This window comes from Saccopteryx bilineata, chromosome 2, assembly GCF_036850765.1.
Source record: "Saccopteryx bilineata isolate mSacBil1 chromosome 2, mSacBil1_pri_phased_curated, whole genome shotgun sequence".
In the NCBI taxonomy this organism is placed as follows: Eukaryota; Metazoa; Chordata; class Mammalia; order Chiroptera; family Emballonuridae; genus Saccopteryx; species Saccopteryx bilineata.
The window spans coordinates 305,289,988-305,303,604 of NC_089491.1; the positions used below are offsets into that span (position 1 = coordinate 305,289,988).

Here is a 13,617-nt window from a genome sequence, read left to right on the forward strand (position 1 = left end):
GAGGCAGTCAGACAGACTCCCGCATGCACCCGACCGGGATCCACTCGGCAAGCCCACCAGGGGGCGTTGCTCTGCCCATCTGGGGCATTGCTCTGTTGCAACTAGAGCCATTCTAACGCCTGAGGCAGAGGCCACAGAGCCATCCTCAGCGCCCGGGCCAACTTTGCTCCAGTGGAGCCTTGGCTGTGGGAGGGGAAGAGAGAGACAGAGAGGAAGGAGAGGGGGAGGGGTAGAGAAGCAGATGGGTGCCTCTCCTGTGTGCCCTGGCCGGGAATTGAACCCAGGACTCCCGCACACCAGGCCGACGCTCTACTACTGAGCCAACCCGCCAGGGCCCTCTTGAATTTTTTGAAATAGTATAAGGATAGGTGTTAATTCTTTGAATGTTTGGTAAAATTCACCTGTGATAGCATTTGGTCCAGGACTTTTATTTGTTGGAAGGTTTTGATTACTGATATGATATCCTTAGTAGTCAGTGTGTTCAGATTTTTTACTTCTTCTTGGTTCAGTTGGAAGTTTGTATGTATGTCCTAGGAATTTCTCCATTTCTTCCAGATTGTCTAATTTGTTGGCATATTATTGTGCGTAGTATTTTCTTATAATCCTCTGTATTTCTGTGGTGTCAGTTGTCCTTTCTCTTTCATTTCTGATTTATTTTACCTCTTCTCCTTACAGCAAACTAACTCATTTCTCTGCCTTCACAGATGTCATTGTCCCTGAGAATGGGGAACCAGTGGGCACCAGAGAGATCAAATGCTGCATTCGACAGATCCAGGAACTCATCATTTCTCGGCTGAATCAGGCAGTGGCGAATAAGCTGATCAGCTCTGTGGATTACCTACGTGAGAGCTTTGTCGGAACCCTGGAACGGTGTCTGCAGAGCCTGGAGAAGTCTCAGGATGTCTCAGTTCACATAACCAGTAATAATCTCAAACAGGTACTGAAAGAATGTTTAAGACCCCATGTCATAGATAACATATGAACCAGTATCCACACATAAGCCCAACTTAAGTTAGCCAACAATTTCCCTTTTAACTTTTTGCTGATCTAGTTAGAATTTTGTGTTCCTATCGTATGACCACTACCTGTGGCAGGTGCTTGTGAATGTACAATTGCCGTTAAGTTAATGAGCAAGAAGATGGAAAGGGGCCCAAATAGTCACAAAATAGATGATCAGCTTGTGTTAACTCTGCACACATACTGAGGAATAAATCTGAGAACCTTGAGACCAGACTTTTTTATTTTTAAAAATTGATTTTAGAGAGAGAAGAAGAGAGAGAAACATCAAATTGCTTTTCCACCTATCCATGCATTTATTATTGATTGTTATATGTGCCCTGATGGGGACCAAACCCGCAACTTTGGTGTATCAGGATGACACTCTAACCAACTGAACTGCCTGGCCAACGTCCGACTATGTTCTTGAAGTAAATATCATTTATTGCAATTTTTAAAAAGCCATTCAGGCCTGACCAGGCAGTGGCGCAGAGGATAGAGCGTCAGACTGGGACACAGAGGATCCAGTTGCAAAACCCTGAGGTCACCAGCTTGAGCGCAGGCTCATCTGGCTTGAGCAGGGGCTTACCACTTGAGCATGGGGTCACTGACTTCAGCCCAAAGGTCGCTGGCTTGAACAAGGGGTCACTCACTCTGCTGTAGCCCCCTGGTCAAGGCACATATGAGAAAGCAATCAATGAACAACTAAGGAAACTAAGGAATTGCAACAAAGAATTGATGCTTTTCATCTCTCTCCCTTCCTGCCTGTCTGTCCCTTTCTCTGTCTCTGTCACTAAAAAAAAAAAAGCCACTTAGACCTGACTGGTGGTGGCATAGTGGATAGTGCGTCAACCTGGGACGCTGAGGTCCCAGGTTTGAAACTTCAAGGTCACTGGGTTGAGCGCAGGCTCATCAGCTTGAGTGTGGGGTCACTGGCTTGAGCATGGGGTCACTGGCTTGAGCATGGGATCATAGACATGACCTCATATCACTGGCTTGAGCCTAAGGTTACTTGCTTGAGCAAGGGGTCACTGGCTTGGCTGGAGCAATCAATGAACAACTAAGTGACACAGCAAAGAGTTGGTGCTTCTCATCTCCATCCCTTCCTCTCTTTCTCTTTCTAAAAAAAAAGCCACCGAGGACATACTTATTTTCTTTTGTGTGTTCTCTTTCAGATCTTAAATGCCGCCTATCATGTTGAAGTCACATTTCACTCAGGGTCCTCAGTTACAAGGATGCTATGGGAGCAAATCAAACAGGTAGAAGTTGCTTAGAAAAGAATTTTCAGCCCTTGGTTGGTTTAAATAAATCTTAGTCACTCTGGTAGAGAATGCGTATCTAGGATCTTCTATTAGTGTTGAGGTGACTGTGTGTTCTAGTTTGTCTGCCTGGGAGAATCTGGTTCGTGCTCACTCTGATATAATTGTTAAAATTGCCACCTTTGCCTGACCTGTGGTGGCGCAGTGGATAAAGCGTCTACCTGGAAATGCTGAGGTCGCCGGTTCGAAACCCTGGGCTTGCCTGGTCAAGGCACATATGGGAGTTGATGCTTCCAGCTCCTCCCCCTTTCTCTCTCTCTGTCTCTCCCTCTCCTCTCTAAAAATGAATTAAAAAAAAAAAATTTAAAAAAAAAATAAAAATAAAAAAATAAAATTGCCACCTTTAACTCTGAAAAGTGGTGTGTTTAAATAATATTTTATGAAGCCACAAGACTGCTTCAATAGCTTTTTCATATTTCTTTGTCCCAGCCTAAGTGTTTTCTAAGAACCAGCCTTTATTGCCCAAGGCCATGAGTGTGGTTCCTTTTCTGGAATTTGATCTGACTCTTATGTGGAGTTATTTACTGACTTCACGAAGGGACTTATCAGTCCGTCTCTGGCACTGGATATGTGTTGAGAGTTTGTGAGCACGTAGACTAGGCCTAGTGTTCTTTAATGCTTTCCTTTGGGCTGAGCCCTGATTTTGTGGTAGTTGAAATTGGAGAGGAATTTTAGACTTCATATGGCTCATCTTTTAAGAATGCATAACCCAGAGAGGGAAGGGTATTGGTTCTTTCTGGTGGCTCTGTCTCCCATTCCTCAGTGTTCTCACTATTCTTGTCCTGGCAGATCATCCAGCGTATCACGTGGGTGAGCCCACCTACCATCACACTAGAATGGAAGAGGAAGGTGGCCCAGGAAGCCATTGAAAGTCTCAGTGCCTCCAAACTGGCCAAAAGCATTTGTAGCCAATTCCGGACCCGGCTTAATAGTTCTCATGAGGCTTTTGCAGCCTCCTTGAGGCAGGTGGGTATGTAGGAAAGGAGGTATAGTTGGATCAAGCAGAGATGAACGTCATCCATTGGGGAATATTTTACTCTCTGCTCTCCACGTGATTTTTTTAAAAGTCATCAGTATATTTTCTTTCTATCTGTTAAAGGATAAGATGTCACAGGAAGTTTCATCAACAAAATTTTCATGGCCCTGGCCGGTTGGCTCAGTGGTAGAGCGTCGGCCTGGCGTGCAGAAGTCCCGGGTTCGATTCCCGGCCAGGGCACATAGGAGAAGCGCCCATCTGCTTCTCCACCCATCCCCCTCTCCTTCCTCTCTGTCTCTCTCTTCCCCTCCCGCAGCCAAGGCTCCATTGGAGCAAGGATGGCCCGGGCGCTGGGGATGGCTCCGTGGCCTCTGCCTCAGGCGCTGGAATGGCTCTGGTCGCGACAGAGCGACGCCCCGGATGGGCAGAGCATCGCCCCCTGGTGGGTGTGCCGGGTGGATCCCGGTCGGGCGTGTGCGGGAGTCAGTCTGACTGTCTCCCCGTTTCCAGCTTCAGAAAAGTACAAAAAGAAAAAAAAAAATTCATGTGGATATTTTTCTATTCTAACTCTAGGAAAAATGTAGGGAGACAGTTAATTTCTCCCCATTTCATTGAGTAAGGAATGAAAATCCAGGGGCAGAAATTTTATGTAATTTTATAGTATTTTAGGAATGACTGACAGAGAGGGATGACTTTCCAGCTTTCATGCTAGTTTTCAAATTATGTAACATCTGCTTGTCTCGTGTGTGTGTGTGTGTGTGTGTGTGTGTGTGTGTGTGTGTATGCATTGTGGGAGGGTGCATCCAAGAGGAAAAATTACTTGTTGAGAGCCCCATATGACTAATCTCTGAACTAAATATGTTACATACATCTTATTTAATTCCATAGTTATCCTATTGGACAGATATTTTATTATCCCTGTATAACAGAGTAGGAAGCCAGAACTAGGAACTTAATAGGTCAGGTCCTTTTTTCTGTGTCCTCCTAGCTGGAAGCTGGCCACTCAGGCCGGTTGGAGAAAACTGAGGATCTGTGGCTGAAGGTTCGGAAAGATCACGCTCCCCGCCTGGCCCGCCTTTCTCTGGAGAGCCGTTCTTTACAGGATGTCTTGCTGCATCGTGAGTCCTTGTTTTTTCTCCAGAACATGGGTTCTCATGTTCAGCCTTGGAGAATCCCAGTGTCTAGCACTCCCTGATGTGTTTTTGAATTCTTAAAGTATGCCTGGTCTGACTCTCTATATAGTTCAGATAACATGCCCAAAGTTTATTTAAATCAAACCAGTTAGGTTACTTTCTGCTGGTTTAGAATGACATCAGCATTTCTTTCCCTGGCCTAATTATGACTTCTTGCCTCTAGGCAGGTCCACGGCTAGGAATCTTAGGGAGGTTGTCCAGCAGGTTCCCATCCCTCCTGCCTTACCTCTGTCTCTGTACTTTGCAGGTAAACCTAAACTGGGCCAGGAACTGGGCCGGGGCCAGTATGGTGTGGTATACCTGTGTGACAACTGGGGGGGACACTTCCCTTGTGCCCTCAAGTCAGTTGTTCCTCCAGATGAGAAGCACTGGAACGACCTGGCCTTGGAGTTTCACTACATGAGGTGGGTAGGGTCTCATTCACTATGGGAAAAGCTCCAGAGAAGAAGCTACAAGCCTGGCATAAATTTTGTACCAAGAGCTACAGCATGCTCTGTCTCCACACCTATGTCTCAAGATGTTGTATTTCTGTGTCAGGCCCAGAACTGCTCTCTTCAGGCCCTTGATTGTTTTTGCCTGCCCTTTCGCAACATCCTAATTTTTCTGACTCATCTTTCCATTTGACTTTATTCCTTAGTTCTTAGTACCTATCAATATTCAGATTCCTAATTCTTTGTCCTTGTTCGAGAGGCTATTCTCTTGCCCTGTCTGTGTTGATGGCCATTACCTGGGGCCTGGACTAAGCGTGGTCTCAAGGTTATTCCCTCCCGCGGGGTTGCATACTGTGCAGTGTAGCCCAGACCTCTCTCCTTCCCACCAGGTCTCTGCCAAAGCATGAGCGATTGGTGGACCTCCACGGGTCTGTCATCGACTACAGCTACGGGGGCGGCTCCAGCATTGCCGTGCTGCTCATCATGGAGCGGCTGCACCGGGACCTCTACACGGGGCTGAAGGTGAGGCGCCGCAGGGGGCAGCGAGAGCAGCTGGCGCAGATCCGCAGGTTCCCATCTGGCCTGTCATCCTGTCTTGTTTGTTCAGAGCTTCTAGCTTTTATAAGACATTGTTGGAGTAATCAAGCCTTACTACCCTTCTTTCTAAAATAACCTTAAAATATTTTCAGAGTCTATTTTTTTTTTTTTTTACAGAGACAGAGAGAGAGTCAGAGAGAGGGATAGACAGATAGGAACTGAGAGATGAGAAGCGTCAATCATTAGTTTTTCGTTGCGCGTTGCGACTTCTTAGTTGTTCATTGATTGCTTTCTCATATGTGCCTTGACCGCGGGCCTTCAGCAGACCGAGTAACCCCTTGCTGGAGCCAGCGCCCCTGGGTCCAAGCTGGTGAGCTTTTGCTCAAGCCAGATGAGCCCGTGCTCAAGCTTGCAACCTCGGGGTCTCGAACCTGGGTCCTTCCACATCCCAGTCCAACGCTCTATCCACTGCGCCACCGCCTGGTCGGGCCAGAGTCTATTTTTTGGTCCAGATCCTATCACTGGACCTTACCATTTTTACCTCCAGTGATGGTGGGAAAATATCTAGACTACCCAGAGCACAGAAAGTGCCAGTAACTCTGCTGTTCTCTTTGTTGCTGTCAATGTATAAAGCCAGTTTTCATTGTTTAGTCAACACATAAATTTATTAGTGACTGACTATTTTGTACAAGGCCCTGTATTAAGCACTTTAGAGGGATGTCAAAAAAGTATAATTGCTAGGAGCTTTTGAATTATAGTCAATGAATATTCCATGAAGATGGGGTATTTGAATTTGATAAATAAATACACATTGATGGTGAAAATTTGGGCAGTTGGAAACAGGCCGTATCAGGGGGAGGAAATAGCATAATGCCAAAGCACTGGAAGGCCAGTAAGGATGCTCGTCAATGTCGGAGCAGCTGGTTCAGTTTGGGAATTATTGGCGGGTGGATAATGTGCCAAAGATATGTTGGGAGCAAATTATAGAGGACTGAAAATGTTAAGTTTCCATAGAATTCAAATTTAGTTACAGACAACAAGAAGCTATCAAAAGGTTTTATTTGAATGAAAGTGAAATACCTTCAGTTGGATGCTGCATTTCCCTCATCTAAAATAACCACCAAAGTCCTGGCCCGATGGCTCGGTTGGTTATAGCATCGTCTGGAAGCACAGAGGTTGCCAGTTCGATCCCTGGTCAGGGCTCATGCAGGAACAGATTGATGTTCCTGTCTGTCTGTCTCTCTCCCTTCCTCTCTCACTAAAATCAACAAATAAAAATTTTTTTAATAAAATAAAATGACCAATAAAAAGGAAGTAGAGAGGTCTCTTTTGTCTACTCACCGGAGCTGAGCAGCACAGGGGAAAAGCTAACCCTGCAGTCTCTGGGTAGGTCCCTTCTCACAGATTTCTCCTGTACCAGTTTATTTGGAAGCTTCCTGAAGTAGGACAAAACAATCCTTAGAAATGCTTGCAGGAGCCATGAGAAATCAGTATGATGAGTGACTCTCCAAGTGGTTTTCCTTCTTCACTGTCGAGAAGCTGAGCTCAGCACTATCTAATGCTCCTCCACAAGTGGTCTAGAGCAGTGGTCCCCCAACTCCGTGGGCCATTTGGTACCGGTCCGCAGAGAAAGAATAAATAACATTATTTCCATTTTATTTACATTTAAGTCTAAACGATGTTTTATTTTTAAAAATGACCAGATTCCCTCTGTTACATCCGTCTAAGACTCACTCTTGACGCTTGTTTCGGTCACGTGATACATTTATCCGTCCCACCCTAAAGGCCAGTCTGTGAAAATATTTTCTGACATTAAACTGTCCGTGGCCCAAAAAAGGTTGGGGACCACTGGTCTAGAGAACCATATTTGAGGCTTGGTAGAAGTAAGATGAGTGAATTTGGTATTGGAATAAATAAAACCCAACCTAGCCTAGCTAGGCCTGCAAAGCAGTGGATGTAAATCTGCCTGAAGGACCTAGGAGTAATTACTGTGAGCCTCAAGGGCAGTTCCAAAGTTTGTTTAGGGGTTAGAATAAGCTCATACCTTCAGTCATTTGGTTGCACCTCTCCAAATCGCATTTGGGGATTATGCAGCTGGCTTAAGTGCAGTGTCTGAGGGTTTGTGTCTGGTCTATGTAGCTTACTCCTCATTGCTTCTTCTACTTCCTTCTCCTAACTGCTTTCCTCTCCCCTTTTCCTCGTCTCCTCTTCTGTTTTTATATACCCAGTGTGGTCAGACTTTCAGACCACACAGAAGGAACTCTTAGTTGGTATAAGCATGCTAAATTGATGAGTTATCTTTTTTTGTTTTTTAATTTTATTGATTTTAGAGAGAGAAAGGGAGAGTGCAAGAGAGAGACAGTTCCTGTAGTGCCCTGACCAGGGATCAAACCAGCAACCTCTGTGCTTTAGGACCATGATGCTCTAACCAACCAAGCTATCCAGCCAGGGCAACGAGTTGTCTTGTTAGTGACAAATAATCTCTTTTGTTTCCCCAAGGCTGGACTGACCCTGGAGACACGTTTGCAGATAGCACTAGATGTGGTGGAAGGCATCCGCTTCCTGCACAGCCAGGGACTTGTCCACCGGGATATCAAACTGAAAAACGTGCTGGTAAGAGCTGTTTCTCCAGTGTACCATGCTGCCTCTGGGCTAAGTGATCTTTCTAGAGTACACTGCAGTGTAAGTTTGGTCACAGGAAAAGATGGAGGGATAGTAGTCAAGTTAACAGCAGAACAAATAGATAGTATCTTGGACTTAAAGCTTAGACACATCTTGGACTTGCATCATAGACACAGCTCATATTGCTTAAGGGTTTTTTCCCCAACGCTATTGAAAAAAATTTCAGTTTACAGAAGTTAAAAGAGTGGTAAAACAGATTCGTGTTTTCCCTTTTTTTTTAATGTGGTTTCTGTCTCTCTGTACACACATGTGTACATGCGCGTGCGCACACACATCATTCCTAAAAATAGGCATACCTTGTTTTATTGTGCTTTGCTTAATGTACTTCACAGATACTGTGTTTTTTACAAATTTATGAATTGTGGCAAACCTGCCTTGAACAATTCTGCCAGAGCCTTTTTTCCAACAGCATTTGCTCACTTCATGTCTCTGTGTCACATTTTGATCAGTCTCGCTTTTAGATCTTTTCATTATTATGTTTGTCATGGTGATCTGTGATCAGTGACCTTTGATGTTGCTATTATAATTGTCTTGGGCACCACCAACCACACCCATATAAGAGGGCAAACTTAAGACAAATGCATGTGACTTGACCAGGTGGTAGCGCGGTGGAAAGAGCGTCGACCTGGGATGCTGAGGACCCAAGTTCAAAACCCCAAGGTTGTCAGCTTAAGCACAGGTTCATTAGCTTCAGTGCGGCAGGGTTGCCGGCTTGAGCTTGAAATCATAGACATGACCCCGTGGTCGCTGACCGGAGCCCAAAGGTCTTTGGCTTTAGCAAGAGGTCACTGGCTCAGCTGGAGCCTCCCCTCCCTGGTCGGCATATATGAGAAACAATGAACAACTAAGGTGCCACAATGACGAGTTGATGCTTCTTATCTCTCTCCCTTTCTGTATGTCTCTCTCAAAAAAATAGACAAATGCAAGAGTTCTAACTGTTCCACTGATTCCCTGAGACACAACAATATTGAAATTAGGCCAGTTAACCTCACAATGGCTTCAGAATGCTCAAGTGAAAGGAAGAGTCATACATCTCACTTTAAATCAAAAGCTAAAAATGATTAAGCTCAGTGAGGAAGGCATGTCAAAAGTCAAGATAGGCCAAAAGCTAGGCCTCTTGTGCTAGTTAGCCAAGTTATGAATGCAAAGGAGTTCTTGAAAGAAATTCAAAGTGTTACTCCAGTGAACACACGAATGATAAGAAAGCAGAACAGCCTTACTACTGATATGCAGAAAATTTAAGATCAAACCAGCCACAACATACCCTTAAGACAAAGCCTAAACAAGAACAGGCCCTAACTCTCTTCAATTCTGTGAAGGCTGAGAGAAGTGAGAAAGGTGCCGAGGAAAGGTTTGAAGCCAGCGGAGGTTGGTTCATGAGATTTAAGGAAAGAAGGCATCTCCATAACATAAAAGTATAAGTTGAAACAGCAAGTGCTGGTGTAGAAGCTGCAGCAAGCTATCCAGAAGCTCTAGTCAAGATAATTAATGAAGATGGCTACACTAGATGACAGATTTTCAATGTAGATGACTGCCTTATATTGGGGGAAGATGCCATCTGAGTTTCACAGCTAGAGAGAAGTCAGTACCTGGCTTCAGAGTTTCAAAGGACAGGCTGTCCTTTGTCATGTAAGACACTAATGCAGCTAGTGACTTAAAGTTGAACTCATTGTTCATTTATCATTCTGAAATCCTAGAGCCCTTAAGAAGTACACTAAATCAGCCTGACCTGTGGTGGCACAGTGAATAGAGCATCGACCTGGATGGAATGCTAAGGTCACCAGTTCAAAACCCCAGGCTTGCCTGGTCAAGGCACACACGAGAAGCAACTACTATGAAGCAACCACTCCTCCCCCCTTTCTCTCTCTCTCTCCTCTCTCTAAAAATCAATGAATAAAGGTCTTAAAAAAAAAAGGCCCTGGCCTGTAAGCTCAGTGAATAGAGTTTCGGCCCAGCATGCAGATGTTCTGGGTTTGATCCTGGGTCAGGGAAGAGCAAGCATCTGTTTCTTTTCCCCTCCCTCTCCCCTTCTCTCTCTCTTCCCCTCTCACAGCCAGTGGCTCAGTTGGTTCGAGCATCAGTCCTGGGCTCTGTGGATAGCTTGCCTGGTCTGAGCGTTGGCCTCAGGTGCTGAGGATAGCTCGGTTGATTCGAGCATTGGCCCCAGATGGTGGTTGCCAGGTGGATCCCAGTCGGGACACATGTAGGAATTTGTCTTTCTATCTCCCCTCTTCTCACTTAAAAAAAAGGGGGGAAAAATTATTACACTAAATCTGCCCTGGCCAGATGGCTTAATGGATAAAGCATCAACCCAGCACACCAGAGGTGGCGGATTCTACCCCTAGTGAGGGCACATATGAGAAGCAATTCAATGAGTACACAACTAAGTGAAACAAGTTCATGCTTCTCTCTCTCCCTCTCTTTCTCTCCCTCTTCCCTTCCCCCAAATCAATGAGGAAAAAAAAATTTTTTTAAACATTATAAAAGCCTGACCAGGCAGTGACGCAGTAGATAGCACGTCAGACTGGGATGCGAGGTTTGAAACCCTGAGGTCGCAGGCTTGAGTGTGGGCTCATCTGGTTTGAGCAAGGAGCCACTTGCTCTGCTGTAGCCTCCCGCTCAAGGTACACATGAGAAAGCAATCACTGAACGACTAAGGAGCTGCAATGAAGAATTGATGCTTCTCATCTCTCTCCCTTCCTATCTGTCTGTCCCTATCTGTCTCTCTCTGTCTCTGTCACACACACACACAAAAAAAAAAGGGAAGAAAAAAAGAATTATGCTAAATCTGCTCTGCCTTTGCTGTACAAATGGAAAACAAAGCCTGGATGACAGCACATCTGTTGACAGCATGTTTACTGAATATTTTAAGCCCGTTGCTAAAGCCTACTGCTCAGAGAAAAATATTCCTTTCAAAATATGCTGCTCATTGATGATGTTCCTGGTCACCAAAGATCTCTGATAAAGATGTACAGTAAGATTAATGTTGTTTTCATGCCTGCTAACACAAAGTCCATTCTGTAGCCCATGGACCAAAGAGGAATTTTGACTTTTAAGTCTTACTAAGAAATACATTTTGTGGCCCTGGCCAGTTTGCTCAGTGCATAGAGCATAGTGCAGATGTCCCGAGTTCTGTTCCTGGTCAGAGTACACATGAGAAGTGACCATCTGCTCTTTTCACCCTCCCTCTCCCCCTTCTTTCTCTATTCCTCTTCACAGCCAGTGGCTCGATCAGTTCGAGCATTGGCTCTGGGCACTGAAGATAGCTCAGTTGATTTAAGCATTGGCCCCAGAAGGGGGTTGTCAGGTGGATCCCAGTTGGAGCACATGCAGAAGGCTGTCTATCTCCCCTTTTCTCACTTAAAAAAAATTTTTTTTTGTAAGGCTGTAGCTCTGTAGATAGTGATTCCTCTGATGGATCGGGGCAAAGTAAATTGAAAACCTAGAAAATATTCACCATTCTAGATGCCATTAAGAGCATTCATGATTTGTGGGAAAAGGTAAAAATATCAGCATTAATGGGTTTTGAAGAAATTGGTTCCAGTGATCATGGATGACTTTGAGGGGTTCAGAGTTTCAGCGGCAAAATTAGAAGTAGAGCCTGAAGATGTGACTGAATTGCTGCAATGTCATGATAAAACATTAATGGCTGAGGAGTTGCTTCTTATGTTTGAGCAAAGTGAGTTGTTGAAATGACAACCAAGGATATAGACTATGACATGAACTCAGTTTATAAAGCAGCAGCAGGGTTGGAGAGTTCCACTGTGGGTAAAATGCTATCAAACAGCATCTCATGCTACAGACACATCATTTGTGGAAGAAGAGTCAATCGATGTGGCAAACTTCATTGTTGTCTTATTTTAAGAACTTGCCACCGCCACCCCAACCTTCAGCGACCTCCACCTTGATCAGTCAGCAGCCGTCAACCTTGCGGCAAGAGCCTCCATCAGCAAGAAGATACAGCTCATTGAAGGCTCAGATGATGGTAGCATTTTTTGGGTTCACATCTCTTTAACGAGAGCAGAGGCTCCTGTGTATGTCACTGTGGGCTGAGCTCGCATAGTCCTGCAGACACAGCCCCTCTCCTCAGGACTCCAGCCCTTTCAGGCAGATTCTGGGAGGTCAGGGAGAGGCCAAGGAGAATTCAAGGAGTTGGGAGCAGGGCTGTTTCTAGTGGGCAAGGAACTCACCCAACCTCCCACTACTGCTTAGGAGATGTCTCCTTCACTGGAAGCCAGCCCCACGGAAGAAACTTGGGGTATGGGAGCTAGGAGCAGTGTGCAAGGGGAGCAGTCCCCCAGATCTGGCTGGGTGACACTAGCCCTGGCCTCCTTGACTGACTCACCCTCACTGGAGGTGGGATGAGGGCAGAGCTTGATACCCAAGTCACCATTTATGTGGTGATGTGGCAGGCGGGGACGGTGGGGACAGCGCGCACCCTTGCCCCAGGCTTACCCTCCTGATGAGGGGGAGCTCTCCGGTGGGAGGAGACACCTTCCACATTTGTTCCCTCCCAGTGGGCAGGGCAGCTAGAAGTGGAGGAGCAGTGGGCACATTTCCTGGAAGCAGTCAAGGGCTAGCCTGGGACCTCCAGTGTAAGGAGGCGATGAGCCACATCCTCAGAGGTTGGGGGTTTGAAGGTCTGAGGAGGCAAAGGTCAAGCAGTGATCAGAAGGAACTGGGCCCACCCCATGGCTTGCACCCATCTTTTTTTTTTTTTAACTGATTTTTTTTTCTTTTTCATTTTTCCGAAGCTGGAAATGTGGAGGCAGTCAGACAGACTCCCGCATGCACCCGACCGGGATCCACACGGCATGCCTACCAGAGGGCAACGCTCTGCCTCTCTGGGGCTTTGCTCTGTTGCATCCAGAACCATTCTAGCGCCTGAGGCAGAGGCCACAGAGCCATCCCCAGCGCCTGGGCCATCTTTGCTCCAATGGAGCCTTGGCTGCAGGAGGGGAAGAGAGAGACAGAGAGCAAGGAGAGGGGGAGGGGTGGAAAAGCAGATGGGTGCCTCTCCTGTGTGCCCTGGCCAGGAATCAAACCCGGGACTCCTGCACGCCAGGCCGACACTCTACTGCTGAGCCAACTGGCCAGGGCCTGGCTTGCACCCATCTTGATGGTTAACATTTTTTAGCAATAAAGCATTTTTAAATTAATGTACGTACCTTGTTGTTTTTTTAAGATATAATGCTGTTGTATACTTAATAGACTATAATATAGTATAAAAATAACTTTTATATACATTGCAAAACCAAAAAAATCATGTAACTCACTTTATTGCTCTATTCTATTGACTTTATAACAGAGTTCTGGGTCTGGATCTGTATTGTAGTATCTCTGAGGTACACCTGTACTTCAGCTTGTACCTCCTAAAAAGGGACCATCTTCTATGTAATTAAAATGCCATCATCACACCCAAGAAATTTAACATTGATACACTACTATTAGTTAATGTACTGCTTTGTATTAACATTTTCCAT

General features: G+C 45.6%; 1 protein-coding gene across 3 annotated transcripts in view; it reads left to right on the forward strand.

Annotated features, from left to right (window-relative positions):
• The window catches only part of DSTYK (dual serine/threonine and tyrosine protein kinase), a 64,817-nt gene that overhangs the window by 41,962 nt on the left and 9,238 nt on the right, over positions 1-13,617 (forward strand). For 2 of the 3 annotated variants that reach the window (XM_066261573.1, XM_066261574.1), the window contains exons 4-10: positions 705-937; positions 2,172-2,255; positions 3,105-3,281; positions 4,280-4,409; positions 4,732-4,888; positions 5,305-5,437; positions 7,952-8,065. In XM_066261573.1, coding sequence (XP_066117670.1) covers positions 705-937; positions 2,172-2,255; positions 3,105-3,281; positions 4,280-4,409; positions 4,732-4,888; positions 5,305-5,437; positions 7,952-8,065 — 1,028 coding nt within the window. Of the gene's footprint in view, positions 1-704; positions 938-2,171; positions 2,256-3,104; positions 3,282-4,279; positions 4,410-4,731; positions 4,889-5,304; positions 5,438-7,951; positions 8,066-9,831; positions 10,017-13,617 lie in introns of those variants that run through there. The other variant, XM_066261576.1, reaches the window with a different exon arrangement.